Source organism: Perissodus microlepis, chromosome 1, assembly GCF_051167445.1.
Source record: "Perissodus microlepis isolate ML-2025 ecotype Zambia chromosome 1, ASM5116744v1, whole genome shotgun sequence".
NCBI lineage: Eukaryota > Metazoa > Chordata > Actinopteri > Cichliformes > Cichlidae > Perissodus > Perissodus microlepis.
In genome coordinates, this window is record NC_140461.1 from 13,741,304 (window position 1) to 13,766,715 (window position 25,412).

The 25,412-nt window shown below is 40.3% G+C and overlaps 1 protein-coding gene across 1 annotated transcript; it reads right to left on the reverse strand.

Annotated features, from left to right (window-relative positions):
* Positions 1–1,990: 1,990 nt before the first annotated feature.
* Positions 1,991–24,902, reverse strand: greb1 (growth regulating estrogen receptor binding 1). Its single transcript, XM_084930932.1, has 34 exons — positions 24,788–24,902; positions 19,033–19,193; positions 18,786–18,866; positions 18,158–18,334; positions 17,795–17,977; positions 16,132–16,224; positions 15,690–15,812; positions 14,541–14,702; positions 14,284–14,406; positions 12,315–12,500; positions 12,047–12,183; positions 11,524–11,800; positions 11,278–11,406; positions 11,001–11,198; positions 10,715–10,912; positions 10,391–10,574; positions 10,053–10,236; positions 9,818–9,954; positions 9,349–9,700; positions 9,114–9,229; positions 8,702–8,907; positions 8,040–8,592; positions 7,709–7,865; positions 7,514–7,616; positions 7,190–7,345; positions 6,895–7,031; positions 6,637–6,798; positions 5,785–5,989; positions 5,106–5,268; positions 4,867–4,985; positions 4,149–4,381; positions 3,787–3,987; positions 3,492–3,630; positions 1,991–3,107 (listed from the first exon to the last, which is right to left on the reverse strand). Exons 2-34 carry the CDS (start codon positions 19,184–19,186, stop codon positions 2,944–2,946), a joined length of 5,892 nt encoding a protein of 1,963 aa, XP_084787058.1. The 5' UTR covers positions 19,187–19,193; positions 24,788–24,902; the 3' UTR covers positions 1,991–2,943.
* Positions 24,903–25,412: the final 510 nt, after the last annotated feature.

The following is a 25,412-nucleotide window of genomic DNA, read 5'->3' on the forward strand; positions in this document are numbered from 1 at the left end:
GAGAGGGAGAGGAGAGAAAGAGACTGGAAGAATACGGAGCAGACAACAGCGAATCTGGAGAATGCTAATATTTGTTACTGCTGTGTGTGAATATATGACAGAAGGAAATAAGTGTAGAGATGTGATGGTTTATTTACTGCAGTGTGTGAGGTCATCAGCGGGTCAGGTGCTCAACAAAGTTAAATGTATAATAATAATGATTTGCAATAAAAATAAGTACCATAATATCTTGTGTGAAAGATACACATTTGCATTTTTATGTGTGAAGGGAATAAAAGTGAAAGCTGAGGCAGGTTTTAGTGTAATCTCAGGAATTTCATTAATTAGACTGTGGCCATGTGGTTTTCGTGCATATGTCTGCAGGTTAATATTTGCCTTGTTCAGCCTCAAACTATATGTGACTGTGCATGTATGTACATGCTAAGTGTTTCTTCTCAGTGTGTTTACAGTGCATGTGTGTGCGTGTGGGGGTGGGTGGTTGCTGGCCGATAAGCTTTCAATTGCTCCAGTGATTGCCTTGCAGTGTTACTACATATCAGACACGTGAGAGTGCTTGCAAACGACTGGAGGAAGGTGGGTCATTTCCTGAGGCAGGGGTTGCCTGATCTCTCACAGGCACTCCCCCTTTGGGCCACAATGCAATCTTTTCATCACCACGGAGATGGGGGTGGTGTTTGGGGGGTTGGCCTGCTTGAGCCAATGGTAAAGCTGCCTGGGCCACACACCACAGACATGCTGAGTCTGTCCCCACTGCAGTACTGCAGTGCATGCTACAGGGCTTTAGAGAAATCTGATTAGAGTGGATTCCAAGGCCAGACGTGAATGGTTAAAGCCACTGCTGCCAATCCTGTATAAACAGCACTAACGTACAGCATGTTGGAGCAGCATGAGCATGAAACACTGACTGCTTTTGAAATTCTATATTCCAAACTGCGTCTATATTTGAATTAATCTTGCCCTTCCCTTGCAAACCACCGTAGAGAGTTTCTGGGTAATCAATAACAATCAATACCAATAACAACTAACTATAGATTAAGTTCAGGAAGATGTTAAAGGTGCAAAAGAAAAATGTGGGGTCAAAGCACTGCTGTGGAACAGCATCACTGACTGATGTGTTATATACCTTTATAACACATGTGGGCTTGAGGTAATGTGTGGAGATATCAGCTGTTAATCCAACACGTGATTTGACTGCACACACAGATAAGAGTTCATCAACTCTATCTACAAAACCAGCAGACATGCAGAAAATGCTGTGTAAAGTATACACATCCTACACTTCCTCCATCTGCACACAGTGCTCCTCTTTTAGCAATTTTCTTCTTTAGTCCCTCTGAAATCTTTCTGTCTTTACATTTGATTATATTAGCAATTTCTGTCCCATATGTGGACACTCCAGACCTATTTCCTCACTGGTTGTAGTGTTTTGGGTTCCTTTTTATTTTATTGATTTAATGTCAATTAAGTTTATAGTACAAGCCTGAACTTATGTTATTCTGCCTGCCTCATGCATCCGTGCAGTATATATTTAGTTTTGTTACCCAGGACCAGCTGCCATTGGGGCTTTCATCCTCACTGTAGCTGGTGAAGTCTTCCTCTTCCATGTCATAAATGGCTGCTTCTTAATGAAATGTTCTTCAAGGAGTCTCCAGAAATCTGGCAGGAAATCAGGAAATATTCCTTACATGTAACAGACAAAAAAAAAAAAAATCAACAAAGAAGCAGTTCAGTCCTTTTAGATGGTTGATATGTCAAAAAGCTGTGTAGTAGTTACTGATTTATTTAAAGCTATATTTTATGAAAACTTTGTCTTCTGGTATGAAAAAACTATCTTCATGACAGTGAAAAAGCAGTTCTTAGTGTATCTGGATGAGTCCTTAGACTGTAATGTGTACTGTTGTTTTGACTGAGCTGCTAATGCTTGGGCAGCAAGTGTTTTGGACTAAATTTATCAACAAGCGTTTTCTGGGAATGGAGTACTTGGGAGGAAATCTGAGAGCATCCACTGCTGCTGTACTATCCTGCTGCTTCAGGTGCTGATCTGACACCACATGACAGCAAAATTATATAGGACTGAAATGTTACCTAGATAGGCTATAAAATCTTTGTACTTAAAGTATGCACTGGACCAGAGATAGACATATAATGTAGCTATTAAATTTTGCTTTTTGTATAGAGTGAGCCTTTATGATGTCTCAGGTTTTACATTTAAACAAACACAAGTTATTTAAAATGTCTGTACATTTATACAGTTAAAAGCATACAAAATTGTACATACAAAATACAGTCAATTAATATTTCTTATACATGTACAAACAAAATAATCACATAGTCTTCTGGAGCACAAAAAATGCCCTGCATCCGATATAAACAGCTCAGGATTCTTATTCTTGCACACACTGAAACAAATTTATTTTTTACATGATAACAATCTGATGAAATATAATTGAAAATATTTTATGTGTAAGAACATACAAGCAAAACAAGCATCTACAAAAATAACCCTACAAAAATATCGACAGAAGCCAGATACCATGTCACACAAACGATTGCCTCCACGTTCCTTAAAGCTCTCCGTGTTGCCTGCACCTGCAAAGAAATCTAAATACTGAGTAATTCTAAACAACTGAATCTGCAAACAGATATTACAAAAATCAAAAGTAGCACTGTGAGTTACGGAGCCTAGCAACTTTGTTTCAAGGATAAAAATGCCTCTTTCCTGTGCACGTACATTCCCCAGACATCTCAGACAATCAGTATATCTCGCTGAGAACATAAATGTATTTCCAAAACACAAACATTAACCTTTTCATGGAGCAGAACATAAAGCTTAAAAAAAAAAAACAGAACAAAAAAAAAAATCCCTTTCCTGTTTTTGTTCTGTTTGACAATTAGTAATTTCAGTCCTGTCTACGACAAGCCAAAAGTGCACATCTGCTTCAGTTATATGTGTTTTCCAGTCAGGAAGAAGAGCGGCCGGTCCTCTTTGGCATTGGCAGTCTGGAACTCATCACTGAGCCTAAACCTCCACTCTTCTTCCAGCTCCAACCTGCCCACCGTCTCCCTCAGCGAGCTACGATCTGCGCTGATGACACACAGAGTTGCACCTAAAGCAAGCAGAGAGGAGGGAGAGCGACACTCTTTAACAACAGTGACACGAAGAAATAATTATCAGATACAACAACGAGAGCATGGCTTCACCTTTTTGAAGTACTTGCCTGATCTTGATTCCCTTTTTTTCTGTGATCAATATAAAGTGATAACTACTGACTAATTTGCTCTTATTTTGTGGGACTTAATGTAAATTATAACTGTTCTAGCTTTACTGGTATTTGTTTACTTAAGTAGAAGTGAAGAAGATTGCTCGTCTGATTTTCAGAATGATATCAATCTGCTCCAAATTCTACACTGCACACTGCTTTGACTTCTTCTTAAATGAGTCACCTGTAACAGACACATGCTTATTGTCTATATTTGGTCTGCTGCTGCACCTTTAAGGAAGGTGAACTTCTTGAGGAACCCGGGAGTCACAAAGGAGTCTGCAAAACAAAGGAGGAGGCCGCTGAACAGCAACCCTGCTGTACTGATGTTCACAGAATGAGGTCTGGAACTCACAAAACACACAGTCACCTACAGGAAGCAAGAAGATTAGAGTCTGTATGAAGTGTATGTTGAAATATAATATTAGATATTATGATATGATATTAGAATTTCTTATTTGTGTAATTTCTTTTTAAAACCATGTCTACATGTATGTGTAGATGTGGAGTGTGTGTGTCTGTATACCTCAGGTCCCAGGTTAAGGTAGCAGTCCACAGACAGTACAGGGTGCGTGTAGTTCTTGGTGCTGAGTGGAAACAGTTTATGGCTGTTGTGCTGGAGATATTTTTCCAAAAGGAGCTGAGCTGGTGTAGCCAAGAAAAGGTGCTTACTGTCTGGGGCACAGATGTACTGTGAGGGGCTCACAGAGGTGGGAACATCTGTCATCTGGAGACAACATTTTTTGCTTATTAACAATAGCTTGTGAAATGAATAAGTTTTTTTTTTATGTAATTGCAGAATGACAAGGAAAAAAATATCAATCACTATCTGTTGCCCAGTTTATGACTGCTAGTTTATGTTCTGATTTTGCTGACTGTGGAAGATACCTTTGTCTTGATAATAAATGTTCTGTATCCTCCAATGGCGATCTGCTTCTTCATGACACTGAAGTTGTTGAACCTGCAGACAAGCAGCCCGGCACTGTGCAGCCTCAGAGTGAAATCGACGTCATGACAGGTGAAGCGGTTCTGGTCATACTGGACATTCTGACTCCGGTCAACATTTAGGAGGAAGAAGTCATGAAGATGACCTCGAGAGAAGGGTTCCCGCAGTACATTACCTGGTTTAATACAAAGGGAAAAACAGTTACCATAAATATTATTTAAAGGCACAAACAATTTATTTTAAATAGTTGCTTTTTTATGTGAAAAAAATAATCTCTGATCAGTAAGTTTGTTTGCCGGATTAAGTTAGAAAAATGCTGGAAAATAATGGAAGCAACTGTGATTTGTTTTCTTATATACAATCTGCTACACCTGCTTTTGGTGAGGTAAAATACATCAAGTAAAGTTGGGTGCACCCATTGACCTTTTTACCTCTTCAATATCTCTTTTTACTTTATTTTCAGATATTATAAAGTTTAATAATTTATTATGAAAAGAATATTTTTCAATGAAGAAAAATTGATTTTTGCATGTATATAATATCAGTTATTAGAAAAAAAAAGAAATTGCCAAAAATCAGTATCGGCTGGTCATAGGAAAGAAATCTGAAAAAAAAAAATATTGCAGTCGGTGCATCTCTACTGCTATGGTCACCACTGACCTGTGAGCGCACGGCTGCTCCACTTCCTGATGCCACATAGACCATAGTGGGATAGGTCTGGACAGGCCTCCATGTGCTGTAGCACCTGTTTCAGTGACACAGCGTGCTCTAGTGGGCCACTAAGGAAAACAGAAATCAAACACTGGTTGTGTTAAATCAAACCAGAAAATAAAACAACAAACAACAAGTCCTTTAACTCGTACAATGAATTATGTTGTAAATAATCTGTCACTATGTACTTGCGTGCTTCTAGGTCTACTGTGTTCCACATAACACAGGAGTCATCAGCCAGGATGATGAAAGGCCAGACATCACCTGCTGGACCCCCTCCCTCCAAACGTCGGCTGCGTTCCAGCTCCAAGTTGTGATAGGAAAGCTCTTTAATCAGGAAGTGAGCAGCACCTGCGAGTTGGTTAAAAAACTTTAAAACTTGGGTTGACTGTAGCTAAGAGCAGGTCATCTAATACTTGGAGGGTTGGTGGTTCAATCCCTGGCTGCTCCAGTCTGCATGCTAAGGTATTCTTGGGTAAGATAGCAACCCCAAGTTGCTCGCCATGCATCCGTATGAATGCTAGATTAAGAGCACTTAGGCCTAGAAAAAAGGGCTCGTGTGAAGCTGTGTCAATGGGTGAATGAGGCAAGTCGCATAAAGTGCTTTAAGTGCTCAAGCTGAGTAGAAAACAGCTATATAAGAATAAGTCCACCAAAATGGTGATGAAGAAGATACTTTTGACTACTGCCTTATTCCATAAGAAGTCCCCACAGTTGATTGATCTGCATCATAGATTTTAAACAGCATGGGCTTCATCATCCAGGATAAAATCCTCCCATTTATTGGGGGTAAACTAACTGTCGACCCTCCAGACTATGGAAGACTATGGATAACAGTTTACTTATTACTAACATAGCGTAAAATACCTATTCCAGCACCATTGAAGACAGTGGGCAGCACCAGCATGATGTGGTTGGGCCAGTACTTTTTGTAGACGGCCATCTCATATTCTTTGACCACCAGGATATGTAGATGAGAGGCTCCATCCATGGTGTGGTACAGGTTAAATAGACCGTGCTCGTGACGGCCGGTGGTTGGGGTGAAGATTGGACTCTTGATGCAGTCCGGGCTCTGGGAAAGAAGGGGGAAAATAAATTAAATAAAAATAATGCTAATAAAAAGAAAATTGTTATTTTTAATGTGAATTTTATTAATAAAATTCTGTATTACTATGTGGAAAAATAAATGAAAACAATGCATGCAGGCTATACTAACAGCGTCCTCAGGATACCCCAGGATTTTATTAAAAAAATATATAGATTATGTTGAATTTAAACTCTATTTAAAGTCCAGGTAATAGTCACAGATCAGAGCATTTCTGACTGATGCAAGAAAAAAAATCTTGTAATTTCAAACAATACTTTCTCAAACTAGAACCTTTTGTTTGCATAATTTTGTGAAAACAAATAAGAACTGCTGGGCTGTTGGGACATTTTTAGCAATTGCTAAGCTAATTGCACCACCTAGTGGAACCACCTGGGTGTTGCACTGTGGCAAACCCCACAAATCGCTTGTCTGTTCACAGAAATAGTCAATAAAAACAGCAGATGAAAATGTTCATGGAAACAGACAAGGCAAAGAATTCCTTTTAAATCTTGACACACAAAACCTACTCAATTCTACGTCTCTATTATAATTGCCGCCTTTTTCTTGATGTGAGGTGAACAGAAAGGGGAACATTTATTTTCAATGATCAAGTTAAATGATCAAGAACACACCCAGTCAGAAGTGAGCGGCAGCCGCATGCTCTCCAGTTGGCCTCCGGGTTGGCTGAAGCTGAAGTAGTGCTCTTTAGACTTTGGGATGATGAAGTAGAGCTGGATCTCTTCCCCAAGCAGTAGATGAGTAAACGTGAAAGCATGCAGTGTTGACTCGCACATCTAAATTATGATTAGAGACAACTGTCATGTTCACATGTCAAAGATAGTTTGAGTGAGATTTTTTTAACTCTGTCTGCTTGCATGTCCTGTCCTGACCTGGTATCTAGAGTTGAAGCCCAGGTATTGATGACACTGTTCGCAGTGATGATATGTGTTGTAGGCTGCATACTTAGACAACTTTATCCTAGCTGTCCGCCGACGTAGGTACACATCTTCCTGTCGCACAGGATTTCCTGGAGAACAAACAACCAAAGGCAGATAAGGACCAAAAAACAAAATACAAAAGTAACAGGTAGCACAGCTACAGGTAATATTCATACTATGCACATATAGGTTTGGCTTTGTGTTAATATATTGATAAATAGATCAAGTTTTTTCCAGCTTTACTTACCTTCAGAGTTCGGTTTATATCCAGGGCAGTATATGGTGCTGATGTCATCATATTTGGAGTCGTGGATGGTGTAGTCGAAAGGCATCGTCCTCACAATCTCTGGGTTGGGCCAGGGAGCACTGGCTGGATGGTACTGCACTCCCTGTGTCTGCGAATCTGAAGATAAAAAACATTTACAAATGAATACATTGAAAACAGATTTATGTACAATCTGTACTGATTACTTAATAAATACTGACAGATATGATTTTATGATCCAAGCAGCGGCAAAAACAGTAACATAAGAATCTAAAAACTGGTGAATGCTACAGCAAATGCACTGACTGCAGTTGATGTCTTCTTCATCATAGATATCCACCTCCATCAGTCTGATCAGCATGCGCGACAGAATGCCCAGGAAGTGCAGGTATGCTCCTGTCTTACCCACCTGATGTCGGAAAACAACAAAAGTAAAATAATGTAAATATAAAGTACAACATATGCTCGAGTTTGAATAAAACGAATAAAAACAGAAATCACCTGTGGGGGGCCACTGAGCAGCAACCTGCGAGGGTGGAAGTTGTCACTTCGGCCTTCTGTGCGATTGCTGCTGTCCATGTGGTACGAGCGAGGGACCGTCCACTGACGATAATAAAGTGACTGCTCTGTACATGTCATCATTTTACTCAGTAAAGGCCTGCACACAAAATACAAGATCGGTCACTAATTTTGACCCACAAAATATTACTGTGGAATCTTTTTTAGACTCTTTTCCACTTTCAGTATCACTGTTCTATATGCTTAATGCTCATATGAAAAACATGGAAATATACGCACATATGTGTTATAAATTGTTGTATATGTCCCCTACCTGAAACTGCTTGCCCATGCAACAGACATGTGTGGCAGGAATGAAGTACATCGTGGAAGCCCGCTGCTGTCACTTGCAGTGATGACGTTGTAGAGGGCACGAGGCAGGAGCACAGAAGGTGGCCGACTCGCTCCTCGTGCCCAGGAGCAGCTCGGATCAGGCGAGGAGGCTCGCGGAGAGGACGAGCCTGATGATGTTGATTTAGAGCGTATTTGCATCTGGGAAAGTAACGGTTGTTGAGGGGGTATTTGAAAGTAAGGTTGAGAATTTGTTTGAGATAACAGCTGAATTTGAGTCTGGGACTGCAGCTGGGAGATCTGCTGAGACTGCGAATAACATGGAGCATAAGGTTGCGTTTGGGACTCTGGTGCAGTTTGGGGACATGGAAAAGACTGAGAGGAGCACTGTGGCTGAAGTTGAGTCTGTGACTGTGAGGAAGACTGTGGGGCATCCAAGGCCACTTTCTCAACATTTGGAGAGGTGGTGCTTTGAGCAGGGTTAAGATCCAGAGCTCCACTATCTGGGCATGCCTGGAGTGGCTGACTGGGCTCCCCTGAAAATACCAGGCAGAAGAAAATATATAGCACGTTTGCTCATTTTCTCAAACAAAATGAGTTTATCTATCTCTTTAGATATGAAATATAGATTTAGTAAAATCTTACCATTATCTTGTCCTTCCTCCTCTTCATTGTCAGTACTACTGAGTTTTTCAGCATCGCTTTCGAGCAGGTCACTTCCTGATCCAAGGTTTTGTGGTGGTCGTGACTCTTTCTTCACTAGATAAGCAGCCAGTCCCAACTCTTGTTCAAGCGTGGTACGCTGCAGGTATGAGCAGCTTATCACTCGAAGGTCACAGTACTTTAGCGATCTGTTGAAAGAATGACCTCTCTGTTTAAGCTCAAAATGACAACTATGACAGCTTTTTTGGCTGTGATGCAAGAAAATGTGGGGTTATACCTTTTTAATCTGTTAAGGCCAAAACAGAAAGAAACACTAACACTAATACTAGAACAAAGGTAAATAACTGTCATGTGAAAAATCAGGGAGGGATGAATAAAATTCAAGTAAGCAAACCTGGGAAGTGACTCTCCTAATGGCTCAGTCCCTGAAAGGATCAGGATGCAAGGAAGGGCTTCCAGCTCCAAGTAGGTACGAGGAACCCAGTCAGCATCTCGGATCTTCAACCATTTCTACATGAAACAGAAGGACAAATCAGACTACATGCAGCTTTCAAAGTATCTGAGAATTTTTTGTAGTTCTCTGCAGGTGAAATCACATATAACATATTTCTGAAGAATTACTACCCCACCTTGATCTGATCTGTAAAGGACTGTCCAATACTCAGAGCTTGCTTGGGATTCCCCAGTATGATTTCGAAATTCTCCTCCAAACCCAGCTGCTTCCTCACTCTGGACAGCCGTTGGTGGGCCCACGCTGCCAGAGCCAAAGAGGGGATTCGCACAAGTACCATGTGACCATGATGGGCTGGACACTGCTGTGCAGCATTGACCAGTGACTGTACAATTTCCATGGTCTCCACTGAAGTGTGTTTTTGGAGATTGTGGGAACGGTTGAACCTTCCTGACACAGCCATCAGAGCAACACAGTAGTGCTGGATCAAAACTGTGGTCCGGATCACAGCACTGTGCAGCTTTGGAAACCTGGAAATCAGAGACAGAAATATCATAAAGCCTTCTTGCTGTATTCTTGATATCATTTTAAACTCTTTTTTTAATCATACAGTGTTTATGTTGATTTAACACATGTGAGTGCACAACCTTTCTTCCAAGGTAGCTGCCATGCTTTCAAATGAGGAATCATAACGCATCAGAGGCAGGCTGCTTCCTGAATGAGTCGACTCCAAAAGCTCTGACACACCAAAGTACCGTGTCCTCTCATGATACAGGTCCACATCCTGTATACACACAGCCAACAGATTTAGCCACTTGTGTGAACATATAGGCATTGCTAGACTAAAAGAGAGTACCAATCACATAGAAAATTAAATCTTACATTACTAAATGCAGACGGCCAGTGGATCTCGTTGTAGGGACTGATGCGGGTGCATTGTGTCTGAAGAGCAAAGGGAAACGAAGTGACGTGTAGAATCAGGATGTTTGTAGCATCTCTGACTTGTCGGGAGTTTAACAGTTGGTCCACAAGACCCAAACCACTATCTGAGCTGCTGTAGGTTGCACTGAGAGTGTTAAAGAGGGACAAAAGGGAAGAGATCCAAAGAGACTGAGTAAACACACTCGATTTGCTCTTGTTGTACCAGTTCTGATACTGTTAAAACAATGACAACTGAAAACAATAATCATTACATTTTTCTTTTCACTTTGCACACAAACCTGCTAATATCCCAGTGGGCATGGTCGTGGACCAGGATGTAAAGTGTGTACGAGTTACTGTATGCTTCCCGGATCAGGCTGTCAATACGTGCCTGAGCGCTGTGGTCCATCTTGACCACATAACGTTCAGCCTCTCTGTGAGAAACACATGCCTGGTCTAAACTGCCAAGCTCCTGCAGAACACCTGACAAATACAGAGCAACATCAAAACACCATATGTATAGGAATAAACACGTTAATTCAGATTCTTTTGATTGCTTTTTTTTTTTTAAATAAAAGAAGAACCATGAACACGATTGCTGGCAAAAGACTTATGTGACTAACCAGAGCTCCAGAGGTGGAGAATAGTCTGCTGAAATGTAACCTCGGAGGGCGGGACAAGGATGAGGAAGCTGACCCTGTCAAAGGAGCCAAGGTCCAGGTTCTGTGTGCTGGAGTCAGCTATAGCACAAACATGGGACAACAGCTTTCTAGCCACTGCCAGCTGGATGGGACGCACCTCTCGCCAATCAACAGAGTATTCTACACAAATACAAAAACAAATTTTAGGCCATGTCACTTGACTCTGATGTATCCACTTACTGTATCCACTAAGTCATGTGTGCTTTACCTGAACAGGTGTCTTTGGGACCTGAAGCTGTGTCTTTTGGGCTGTCTTTTGAAAGGTGTGCATGTGAGTCCTTTGGACTGTGTGTGACTATGGGACTTTTATTACTCCTCTCCTCAGCTGATTCTTGGCAGCTAGATAAAGGAGATGGCTCATTGTTGTCCAGAATGGCATTGTCCAGAAGGGAATCTATATCACCATCTGCAAAACATAAAGCCGCACAACAAGTTAGGAAACAATCACTAAAACAGAGCAACAGGTCACAGATAGAGAGACACACCTTGTCCGAGGGAATTGCAGTAGTGGATGAGTTCTTGTGCAACACCAGTGGAGAGCTGATGGGCAATTTCTTTCAGACCCTGACTGGGAGAGAACATACTCTCTGCCAAGGCACGACACTGGTGCTTACCTACAATACAATACAATACAATACAATACAATACAATACAATACAATACACAAAGACGATAAAGACCACATTTTTCACATACAGTATAAAGGCATATACTAAAAATACAGATCTCACCTGTAACTACCACACAGGACTGCGTTTCCTGTCCTGGAGCAGTGACAATGATGACCACATAGTTGGTGTTTTCAAGCCGTCCTTCCATTAACCTGCTGAAAGTTAGATGGAGGCCTTGAGTCAAAGATCCTACATCCTTCCCCAACACTACCACGCCCTCACCATAAGATGATGCAGCCAGCTGGGCAAGCCAGGGAAGCTGGCTGGGGGTCAAGGGTTGTGGGCTTTGTGAGGGCAAAGACAGATACTGGGGGAGCCCAGGCAATACAGGGGGGATCTGGAGACAGAGTAAGGCGAAAACTTTGTTAATTTATTGTCATTATGTTTTCTGTAATCTTTTTTCTCAAATATTTTGCATGAAAAGGTTATTAATATTTGCTTCACTGTACTAAACAGCTGAAAAGAAAGCTGTGGTGTTATGAAGTGTTTAAAAAGCCCTGTAGATATGTACCTTAAAGTCTCCTAAATTCAAATATAGAAGAATAAAATTATTTATTTATTTTTATTTCTTGCAGCGTCTGACCTCTATGCCATAGTGCCTCCCTGGGGTTCCAGTTGTTTGAGGTTGCTGGTACTGTCTGATCTCACTGAGGTGGGACTCCCTCCAGGATCTCATGAATATTTGTTCCAAGTCCTCAACCAGAGGCACCTGGTCAGACCCTTGGAAATAGAGATGAGAAACAAAACTTAACATTTATTCATTTAAAACAGTTTAGCAAGTAAAAAAGCCACAGTTTTGATGAACTATTTACTACAACAGTGTGTTTCTGAAATAAAGATTGTATACTTACCAAGCTGAACAAGGTAATAGACAGTGAGCAGTATCTGCATCTCAGTGGACAGTGGTTGAATGGGTGATGGCCCATAGTGCTGGTAGACTCTGGGTAGTGTTTGTGAGCTCAGATAACAGCTCTGAAGTAGAGAACTGACAAGTACATCACTTACATTGCCAGTCAGCTGAGGAAGAGGGCCATGACCTGCATACATAAAAAACAGTGCACAGATAAAATAAAGAAAAATATAGACATAACGGGGAATGAGGGAGAATGAAACTCAGCTGGAAATAGGATGGAAAAAAATGTAATTCAGTTTTATTTAGATACAATTCACAACAGTTGTCTCAGGTTGCTTGATATTGTAGTGAAAAACCCAACAATATTAGAAAGAAACTTCAAGAACAGATCCCCCTATGAGCAATCACAGTAGGAAGGAAAAACTCCTTTTTAACAGGAAGTAATCTCCAGCAGAAAAAGTCTCAGGGAGGGGCAGCTGTCCAGAGAAGAGCTCAGACAGAGACAGGACAAAAGAGAGTGCCGAAGTATAATCTCTGAATGGTTTAATACAGTAGTGGTGTATAAACACAAAGAGGGTTTGTGATAATTGAAGTGCTGGGAAGTCCCCCAGCACCCAAAGCTTATTGCAGCATAACTAAGGGATGGTTCAGGGTCACTTGATCCAGCCCGAACTATAAGTTTTATCAAAAAGACTCATCTTAAAAGTAGAGAGGGTATCTGGATCAACTGAAGACGTTTCAGGGTGTTTTTAGAGCAACCTGATAATCATGAATTACAATAGCCCTGCACAGAAATAATGAATGCATGAAGAAAGATTTTTAGGGTCGAGTACAATAACCTCAGTTTTGTAATAATTTATAATTAGTAAAATAAAGGTCATATGGGTCTTTATGTCTTAAAGGCTTGTAAGTATGTAAAATAGTGAGCATTTTCTGAAGTAATACATTAACAGACAAATGCAAATGAATAAAGTTGTTGGTGCAGAAAAGGCAAAAACTGAATGCAAGAAAAAAGGAAAAAAGAGACATAGGTGACCTATGTATTTGTATTTTTCTTTAGTTAACACAATGAAGTCTGTAAGCTGGTTTAGGCAGGCACCTCGTACTCTTTGGCCTCACACAGACTAAACTGGACCAATTTATCTATTTACATAGCAGACTCTCTCACCTCTACCTCGGGCATGTCAATACTGGTGTTGTCCTGCATCACCGCCTGTTATTTCAACTAATTTACTGCTCCAGCACCCACAAGGAGGCTCCAGCTGTTGATTCGTCCTACATAACTCACAACCTCAGTCTTACTTTTTGGCAGACTGGAAGACTTGGATGGAAATACTGTGACGGAAGGAACCAAATATTTAAAAAACACAACAGGTGGTAAGATGTTGGCTGGCGTGGTGAAGGGCAGATAGGTTAGGAAAATTTAGTGAAAACACAAAGTTAAGTTTACAGAAAACAAAAAGGGGCTAAAAGGGTGGAGGGGAGGCTGACCAACACCATCAGGTGTTGGCTGGGCTCTGATCCACGAGGAGGGGCAAGCTAAACTAGCCTTTGACTAAAAAACTCACCCGTAAGAAAAGCTGAGTTCAGCTGAATGGAAAATTATGATGAAATACAAGCTGGATGTGGACTGTCACAAATCCAAATAATCTTGTGAAACCTAACAGCATGTTCTCTTACTCAAGTGCAACACATTCCTAATCCATGAGTCCACAAGGACCTGCTTGGGTCTGAGTGACATTGATTACATCATCAGAGGTAAGCTCCTTGCAGACATCTGCATGTCCTCCAGTTTATTGTGACACTGCAGTACCTACACTACAAGGACACCAGCAGATCATTTTATCCAGGCAGACTAAAATAAATAATATAGGAACTACCACACATTCATGGCATCCACAGTTGACCAAGTGTGAGCACAATTCCAGCCTTAGTAAGGTAGAGTAGCTCTCACTCGAATTTCTAACCTTTGAAAATGACAGGTTGCAGTCTGCAGGTTTGCAGCAGCTGATCCGGAACTATTACTGGCACCTCTGGGGGAGAAAGCGGTGTTGAGATCCACTGTGATGAACCCTGTTGGGCTGTAGTCTCTGCATACAGAAGGAAAATACAAATATTTAGACAGAAAAACACACAAGAAGATCATACAACACACAACTGTCTTGTTGATACATTTATAGAGTCATAGTAAAAGTAAAATATAGTCTTTTTTTCCTGATTGTACCTGCTCTGGAGCCGTTGGTGGCGACAGAGGACACTGATAATGTTGATGAGGCCAATGAAGATGGTGGCGTTTTCGCTGTGCTCTCTGGCAGACTGCTGGTAGACGATTCAGGTGACCAGCCCTTGTGCCTCTTTTTGGGAGGCCCAGTATTTACATGTACCCCTGAAAGATGAATAAAAAGAAAAAGCTTATTGAGCTTGACACACTCAACTGGAATATAATTAGATTTAAATCTTTAAATTGCACCACTTTCTCATTTTTTCCAGATGCACAAACTCTACTTCTCCTACATGTTTTGACAGTAAATTTGTTAAATTAGATTTTTTTTTTCTACAACTCAGGTTGTAAAACATCGAGTAATCTTGGTCAGTGCCACGTGAAACAAACCAACAGAACATCTGTGATTTTTGTTAATCCAACAAAAAAAAAAAGAAAAGAAAAAAGAATTGCATCTTAGTCATGCATCAACCTGTCTTTTCCTCTACAGTTTCTGTTATATTATATTATATATATACTGTAATATGGGGGACACATAAAAGGCCCACTTGTTAAAAGGACCATGAAAAAACAACACTGACAGGAAGGAAGCTTTTCAATAAGAGGGAAAGCAGGAAAAAGAAGATGAGACAGGGTATTTTACAACCTTGGTTTATAGAGGTGACAGACTGAAGCAGAGGGAGGGAGAAAGACAGAAAGACAGACAGAAGAAAAAGGGGATGTAGAAGTTTAGTGCCTGAAGTGCTGGCAAATGAAAGCAGGGAAAACAAAAGACATCCCTCTGCAGACAATGCAGCTGGCTGGCGTCTGTATAGCAGGGGTGTTATAACACACACACACACACTCACACACAGTGTTTCAACTAATGGAGGCAGGAGCTCTGCTTTGAGAGGTGAGAGGAAACCCTTGGGAGGGGGTCAATGACAATAGGCACAACACTCACTGTGTTTACATGCACACAGAAGCCAAGAGATTAGGTTAAAACAGCAAATTAAAAAAATTCTGCAACACATTACATAAGCTGTGTATGCAACTACTTTATGAGATATTAGATTTGTAGCATAACCAAAACCCCTTTAAACAAAATACCATCTGTAAGCCTTTAAACCAACATGGAATAAACTGCAGAAGTCACCAGAGTGCACAGTGTACCTGTAGCTGAGGGTCTTCCAGGCCCTGACTGATTTAAAGGTGGCTGAGTGTTGGAGGGAACAGCCTGATTGTCATTTATCAGAGTGTGGGAGACGTCAGCTGTTTGTGTCTCCGTGTGTGAAGCTGCCATTAGCAGAGACAAACAACAAAGTTGAATCAAAATAATCAATAGTAATGAATGAAACGTTTCATTGAAACTATTTCTGTAATAATTGCATTCACTCTTCACTTTAGCTCATTTAAGCAAAATACAGATTGTCTGTTTACAAATTTTTGACGTGCCAATAACCCTGAGCAGCCTTGTGTTTAAATAAGACTTGCACCCTGAAAATGATTAAATTAAATCTTTTTTAATACAAACAAAAAATGATGACAAAAAACCAAAAAGGAACCCAAGAATCAACTTGTCTTTCCTGGAGCTTATCTCTGTATTGTTTGTTACCTGATGGCTGGCTCAATGCTTGATTTGGCGGCTGTTCATCTGGTGTCGATTGGCCTTCTGAGAGGGTGGGTCCCAACTGTCTCATCCTGCCATCTGATATATAAAAAAATATCACCACTGAGACAGAAACGCAGCAACAAGCTGCTGTAACGGCTAGCTTTAAATGTGTGTATGCATCAGTGTGCAGGTGTGCGAGGTTCATGGGAAGACAAAGTGTTCCAGTCATGGTCTGAAAGTTCAGCAAAGTTATCCAGACGGCATAATAATAATGGCATCCTTCTTAAAACTGGGCTCAGGGAGGAAGGCATACTAATAAGCAGTCAGTGAGAGTTACAAGCGCATCAGAAAACCATGTAGCAGAAGAGATTAAAAACAGTATCGAGTAAAAACGCAACGGTCCTGGAGACGTTTGTGGGGAACGATGATGATAACTTACTTAACCAGCCAAACACATGAACTTCCGTCACTGGGTTTAACCTAGGTTGGTTTATTATTAAACAATAAGCAAATAGGAAAAGAGCTTAATCCATGAGAACAACATATATATTCCACACTTCTTAATATCAACACTCCTTCGTGCTTTGAAAACGAGCATTAAGAGATTTCTTGACTGGTAATATTGCAGCAATACATACCCCGAGCTCTGATTTTTGTTTTTAAAATAAGTCTCACATTTTACTCCTAAACTTCAGGATTAACAAATCATGAAAAAACACAAGGACTTTCACTTCATAAAAGTTCATCAGTAAACTATTATGCCTCTGTCTGCAGTCTACGCTCTCCAGTATGACCTCTCACTTGCCCTTATGGCTTTACTACTTATTCACTTGGTTGGGAATACATGAGCCAGAGATTCGACACAATGGATAATTATTTTGAATATGATTTGCTTGTGGATGTTCAATGAATAAAACCCCCCCACAATGCTGTATATGTACATGACTAAGCTACAGCATTAACTGTGAGAGTTTGGTCATTGTTTACACTAAAACAAGCATTGGGTGTTTTGTTTTTTTTGTCCTAACAATGCTAACTGAAATATACAGAGAAGGATTTTCAAAATAAAATCAGACCTTGAGACCTTCTCATAAAGTTAATTAATCTGTCAATGAAACCATCATTTAGTGGCAATGTTTTTCATTCCCTGTCTTTAATTTGAGCGGAGTAGTAAAAAAAAAAAAACCACATATCAAGAGCAATTTATTTTATTCAATGGACTACTACCTGTTTAAAAATAAATACAAAAGACCACAAATTAAAACAGCAGAGAGCACCTTTTATCTTTACTGCATCATGATGCTTTTAACAGTCCACTTTTTATTCTGAGCACTTGTTATGTTTAAGAGGGGATAGGGCTCATCTATAAACTGCTGGAAAATGGTAAACTATATTTCAAGGCAGATCTAGGTTCTGCCCTGTGCTTTATGTTTTTCTTTATGTGAATCCTATTTAATGCAGATGTTAGAGTTATGCAGAAGATGGACAACAGTAATTGCTGAATCTAAATCTGATCAAAGACAAATGTTTCTTGAAAAAAGACAACGTTCATGCACATCTGTGACCTACAGTGTTTAGTCACTACAATTGAATAAATCAGTGTTTGTGCTACAATCAGGAAGTCAACTTAACTGTCTGACTACATTAACATGTGTGCACCTCTTACCATTTCCCCTCCAAGAGATGGGAGCTCCTCTGACGAGCAAGCCCTGGCTGTTTCGGTACAGATAGTACTTCAAGTGCTTCTGTTTCTTGGGCTGGGTGTTGAGCTTCAGGTTAATGTGATTGGAGAACTCTGTGAAATAGCGGAAACCTTTCTCTCCACAGCCCATACAGTTTCCCGAGAAACCTGTTGGGGGTACCAAAATAAAAAAAAATTATTACAATAAAAAGTATATAAAATAAAAAGTATTTTTTGCGTATCCCTACATTCACACAGACTGAATGGCACAAATGCACTCTTTATTTTCCTCTTTCAGCTGATTTTTTGTTAACAGCACCAATTTCTTGTTTCAGTCTTCTCCCTCACCCAACAGTGCGTAACGACCCCGTTCGTCTGGCAGGAAGCGGCGGTCCACAGCGCAGACCAGCAGGTTCTCAGGAAGAGAAGGAGACTTTACTCCAACCAACATGAACCCAGGGGGTACATCCAAGGGATCAGAAGCAAGGGAGGACAAGCGAAGGTCCTTGCCCGCTTGACAAAAGCCTGTGGAGTGGAAAATCAGGACAGAAAAGTGATTTTCAGTAAATGAAAGGGCAGTGTGCCTCGTGATTGACAGTCCAGGGTGTAACCTGCGCTTCATCCGATGACAGCTGGAACAGATTCTGCCCCCACACAATCCCTTAATTGGATAAGTGGTCAAGAAAATTAATAAATGAGTAGTACATTTTTATCGTATTTATTTTTATTAAAGAGTGAATACAAAATGAGACACAGAAGACAGCTCAACTCAAGAGTAGGTACAAATCCTGATTTTTTTCTCCATTACTTCACCCATCATGTACAACACATTCACAGAGGAGGTAACGCCTAAAAGGTACATCTCCTTGTCACTGTTCCAGCTCCGAATCCTATTTATAGTCACTATCTTGCACATGTATTCCTGAGAGTGTATGTTTTTTGGTTTTATATGGTGTTTATGTGTATGTATACAAACCGTCAGTGGTGCAGCATCCCTCAGGTGGGGGCTTCATCTGGTAGGGTATCGGAGGACTATTAGACTCTGAGCCATCTTCATCTGTTTAGCATGTTTGAAGCACAACCAAAATCTTTACATTTTCAGCATAAAAAACGTGACAGGAAAATAAAAACTAAAGAAACTGAGATTCAGCTGAACATCAGAAAGTCATCAAACCCTTGTGTTGTTCAAAATATCATTTCTCATGACCATCCATAAAACCCACCGTCACGTGCCAGTGGCTGCTCTGTCTCAAGGTATAACTGTGAGAAGACAGGTCGGGGTATTATGGTGTTCGACCTTAGTGATGCCTCAATGGAGTTATGGAGGACCTCCTCAAAACGTGTGGTCCGCAGCTGGCCTGCATAAGAGTTCCCCATTGGTGTCCTGTAAAAACAAAGTGACCTTATCTTGTGATGAACAGCACAGGACAATTTGTCCATGCTAATGGTATTTTTTTTTAGTTACTTTAGAAAAAGAAACTGCAAGATGGGAAAAAGACCACATAGAAGTTCTGTGATGTTTGTGGTTTCTATGGAAGATGATTTCAGAGGAAGAGGATTTCAAGACTTCTTAAAAAAAATAGCTATGTTATATTTTTTTATCTTTGGTCCAGGTGCATGTTTCAAGCACACACTACAAAGGTGTCACTACAAAGGTGACATTCAAGTCTTATTTATCATAAATAGTTAAAAGGCCTCCTTTTAAGGTAGAATTGATTTTGAAGCCCTATGATATCATGATTAAATGTATTCTTTAACACTGTTGAGTAACACACACACACACACACACACACTAAAAATAATCAGAAACACATCTAGTCACAAAGAAACACAGGGAGAAACACACACACACACACACGCACACACACGTCTAAACAGTGGTTACTGGTGAATGGAATCTGTCCAGACAGCATGATATAAAATCAGCTGCACTGACAGTGTCAGGGCACCCTGACCTAGACGCTACTCCCTCCCTCTGTTTTTCTCCTTTCTGCTCTAGTGCATCTCTCTCTCTCTCTGCTCTCTCCCTGCTTCGTTTCGCTTCTCTACTCTAAAACAGATGAGACTGTTTTTCTTTTTTTTTTTAAAAGTCAATTACATAATAATACAAAATGTAATAAAACACTGAGTATTTTCATAAAAGACTTCTGTCAGAACCAAATGTGCTGCAGAGAGAACAAACTGATTCAACACAGGGGGAGAAAAAAACAACATGAAAAAAACAAGGCTGAACAGTAAACACCAACTTAATCCCCCTCCTCCAAACCTCTGAGTGCTCATATACTAGCTGCTACAAGCACAGACCCACACAAGTTGCACATTACTGACTGGCAAACCTGGGTACACGAGCCAGCAAATAGTCAGAAACCCGAAGGGTAGATTCATTTCTTTTTAAAGGCTTGCATGTCAGATTACAGCCTTAAAGCTGAGTAAGTACCTTACACTATGGTTCTCTAAACCAGCGGTCCCCAACCCCCGGGCCTCGGACCGGTACCGGTCCGTGAGTCGTTTGGTACCGGGCCGCGAGAGTTGAGGCTCAGGTGTGAAATGTATAGTTTTCAGGGTTTTTATCGGTTTTCAGCGTTATTTTGTTATCGTTTTTATCGTTTACTCGGTTTTCCTGGGTGTTTTCACGTGTGTTATGAATAAATTTTCTTTTTTTCGGTACCAGTACTAGTTTTATTTTGTTGTATTTATCCGCGACACCTTAAAGGCCGGTCCATGAAAATATTGTCGGGCATAAACCGGTCCGTGACGCAAAAAAGGTTGGGGACCGCTGCTCTAAACCATGAGGCTTATGTACAAAATCTTTAAAAGCCAAAATATGACATCCAGTTTTAAATATCGTGGTATATGGATTAATGAGTAACAGATGTTAGTTTTCTGTCTCAGTTTTCTGTAATTTCAGCTTAAACAAATCGTCTTTAACTTAAACTGACATGAACTACCATTTATAATAAAAACTGCTGTATTCATTTACTTAACTGACCTTTAAAGAGTTTAATATCTTCACAAAAGTTAAACCTGGTTAAACTTTTCCCTAAACATCTATCTATCTATCTGTTACTGGGACAAGTCTTCTCTTGATTTCAGCTTTATTTTCTCATCTTGAAACACTTGTTGGAAAGAGACACACACGTCCTCTCTCTCACATTTCCCATAGACATACCTTACCAGTCAACCTTCTGCTTCCACACTTTCATATGTAAAGAAGCAGAGCTGGCTTTTAATGCCTTGCACTGTCTTGTAGAGAGCAGAAGACAAAAAGCCCTGTCATAACACAGTCGGGACTGAGAGGAAGTAATCACACTTTCTACCAAAGTGCAGTCTGATCTTTTTACAACCACGGAAAGAGACTGTGGGGAGGGAAATGGAAGGGAAAGCAGATTAAAGCAGAGAGGTGTACTCCACCTTTTACTGAATCTTAACCAAAATCCTAAACTTCAAATAGGCAAATGCTGTCAGTCTAAGGAAACAGAATTGGCTTTCCCTTGAGCTGTGTGGTGTGGTTTTGTAGCTACTTGTTAATAAAAAGTGGTTCCTTGTGCTATCACTTCAAAGAGAGATTTTCTTCACATATTGTTATGGGACACTCCGATTTAAAAAGGCTCAAAGCATACAAAGCACTGACAGTAATCTTCTTCTGGGACTTGTATTGTTCAATAAAAATGCCCTCATCTTTAATCTCTAGCTGCACAACTAAGGAGCAAGACATGATGCAGATTCTTTACTTAAGTAAAAGTGCCAACACAATGCAAAATCTTGCTAAGAATTAGCAGGAACATTACTGCAGCATTAATGCATTTTACTGTTGTAGATGCTTTTGCTTCAGCCACTTTTGATCAAGCTGCATAGTTTTCAGTATAGCAATGCATCACATGCTAGAAGATCATTGTATGTTTGTAAAAAGAGAACCAAATATCTCTAAACAGTCCCCTTTTTATTAGCTCAGAAACATTTTGTTGTCACGATTTTGTGACAATGCAGTTTACAGTTAATGCAAAAGGGGGTTTAACGTAGTTTTTATGTAAAAAGGAATAAAAACATTTCTTAATGGGATGAGGAAACCTCATCTTTGAAGCTGTTTCTGAAATGTACTCGAGTATGAGTGTAAAATACCTAGGTAAAGGACAAATAGTCTAGTGCTCTTGATTCAGTTACATTCTATTATATTACTTCTGTACTCTTACTGTTATAGGTCCTAAATTAATTCTTTTTACTACATGTTCCAAGCAAAACAGAGATCACTTACACTTGAAGGAAGACATGCAGCTGAGATGACAGAAATTATCTCTAAACTAAAACTTTTAAGGAAGCTTTGTTGATCTTTTCTCCTCCCATCTCCCCCACCTTCCTCTCTCCTTGGCATGGAAGTGGGAGATCCTTTCAAGTCACCACCACCCCCCACCACCCTTCCCTTCTTCTCTTTCTGCCTCTGTTTCACCCTGGGGAGAGAGGCACTATTGTGGTGGTTTATGACCTCTTGGACCCTGTTCCCACTGCTGGCTTCAAACACAGCACCTCACACATACAAACCTGCAGTTAGGATCCTCCCAAAGCTCTGAGCACCACGCAATCCACACACTGCACTTTGCCACCGCTACATTTATATTGAGAACTTCAACACTTTTAAATAAATGGATGTAGCTGCCTTTAAATAACAAATGAAGAAGATGAGCTCTATTTGTTTATTTTCTTTTTTAATGAAAAAACAACAACAACACACAACACACATCTCGTGAGTCCCTACTTGCTAATATATGCAAACTTTCATGCACATGCTGACTTTTGAGGGCATGGATGAATTTGATTGAGAGACGTCTCATGACCGTGAGGTCAAAGGGGAGTTTAGATAACAATGTTTAGCTAAGGCTTTGATGTGGCTTATACTTCTTATACACATGTGCACAAACATGCACAGTCACACACACACACGCACATGTAGGCACTCGCGCATGCTCTCTCATAGGCTCTAGCTCAGCTGACACAAAAGGCTTGTCTTGAGGGGTGAAAGGTCATCCCGGGGAGGTCAGATAAGAACCCCAGGCTCTTTCTCCGTTGGCCAGGCACACATACCAGCCACACACAAACACATGCAGTAGCTTTTCTTTCTTTATGTTCAGTCAGACATGAAGGGTTGCAGTCTCCACACACCGCAAATATACAGCCATAAATCTTTGACTTCAGAGGACATTATATTAATTTACATTACCTTTCTGAAGACTAACTCTAAATTCAACTTTTAATTGCCTAACTGGAACCTAACCTTGAAACATGTCCTCAGCTTTATATTTAATTATTTACCTCATGGATTTAAAAAAATGTGTTCCTAGAAGTAAGACATAGCCAAACACATACGATACCATTACATAACAGTTCCTGTTAATGATCCTGTTAACACTGTTGGTCATATACATATATTCAGCTAATTGTGCATGTGACTGTGTGAGAGAGATAAGACGATAAAGCAAAGGAATGTCGAGCACGGTCAGCTGGTCAGTACAGCATGTCTTTTGGCACCAAACAGCAGAAATGGAAAAGAAAAAAAAAGCCTCCAGCTTTGCAGATGCTCTGTGAGCACTGAGCCAAAGCCTGCCACATATGTAAGGGGAAGTCAATAATACACACACAAAAACACACAAGCGGACCTTTTGATAGGTCCATAACTGAGCACTGACCCACAGTAAATGCTTTCATTCACACTTTGCTCAGCTGACACTGAATCGATGGTAAGGGAGCCAACTGGCCAACTGGTCAGGCAACTCTTCAGCCAGCCATTCAAGCAGCCATCCACACATTGCACTGGGAAGCCACTCAGCCAACCACTCGCCTTTGCCAACACAAAGATATCCAATCACTGAAACTCAGCGATTTTTCACCGATGTTTCTTTCTGAGCATGCCTACATGTACATCAATTTTATAATAAAACACAACATTGCATCTGACAACATACAGTACACAATACATCTGTTGGAGTTTGTGCACAAAAATAAATAGCTGGAAGGGACTACAAAGCTCCAACTCCCTGAATTTTCAGTGTCTGCTACGCCTGCTGCTTCGCTATCTCACTCAGCGTCCTTGAGCAGTTTTTGTTTCTTCTGTTCTCTCTATCATGCATGACTCCAGGGAAACTTGTGTTGTCTACATGCATGTAAAATCAGTATGAACCTGCACCTTACGATGTAAAACAGTTTAGCTGCAGGATGGCTTACAAAGTGACTAAAAAGGGTCCCATTACCCAAATATTATTTGTGTTATTTACTCTGTATCAAAATTGAGTTTAGCTACACATTACACCTAACATGAAATAAATTTTCATGACACAAAAATATTGATGTACAGGCTGTAACCACTGTGTTTAAGGACCTAATAGAAGAGAAAAAATAAGCAATTTTCAAGACAACACATGGTCTGTTGACACATCTACATAGATAATAAACAAAGTAACATAACAGGAGTATAAATGTCTCAACAAGTAGGCGTCATTATTAGTTCATCTGACAAACTGCAGCCCAAATTAAACTTTATTTAATTAGTCAAACTGACCTTATGAGAAACTTTTTCATTACATTGGTACAGTAGGAGATGGGGACAAACTATCTGCACTAGCAATAATAACTACATCCTAAAATTTACTGCCCCAGCTTTTATAGGATGCAGCCTTGAATACGAAAGCAAATAAGATATGGATCTACGATTAAGCTGCCAACCTAAATCCTATGTTACATAGACAGCTGTCCCTCACTATTAAATAAATACAAACGTAAAAGGTTAAAGGCACATACACCACGGGGGTTTCAAGCAAACAGTCAAGACACAGCGCCACAGCTCATACCCACTCTGTTCGCAGTGATCACAACATCATCTACAACAGAGCTGGCAGAGAATGTTTTTCATCAGCAAGAAACCCAAAAAGATAATGTGGCATGCCTACAGAAATAACACCAAAAAATGAACTGGCTACTGAGCGCACTTACCTCTACGATTCAGCGAGAAAAATCGAGCAACTACTCTTCAAGAAAAGCCTGCAAGCTGATCTGGTGTTGTGTCACCATGTCTCCGGTGCGAGACCTACAGCGGGACTGGGGATCGCGCGTGTCATCACCTCTGATCCTCCGCATGGAAAGGTCCCCCCTCCCCCTCCCTCCTCAACAATGGTACAGTCCGACTGCGAGCGCTTGCCTTTTTTTTCTTTTCTTTTTTTTTTTTTTTAACCCTAATTCATGTATCTTTTTCTTCAAAAGCAACAAGATACCATTGCTCTGTTACTGTATTATTATTATTATTATAAGGAGCGGACAACAGTAAAGCTGTGGGAATTTTTTTTTGCAAAAGTTATTTGTCACACAATGAGCTCCCCTGAAAAAAAAGAAAATGGTTCAAAATGTTTAGATGGGAATTTTTTCCCCTCGTTCTCTCTTTCTCCTGGCTAGCGATTAAATAATTAGTCAGCCTTGTAAAAATTTCGACAACCAATGAATCCTCTCTGAAGTTTCAAAGAAAAAAACAAACAACCCAAATTTACACTTAAAAAAATAGAATCGTGGTGATAAAGAGAATACTCCAATGGTACAGCCATGCAAAGTGAACAAGGAATAGACT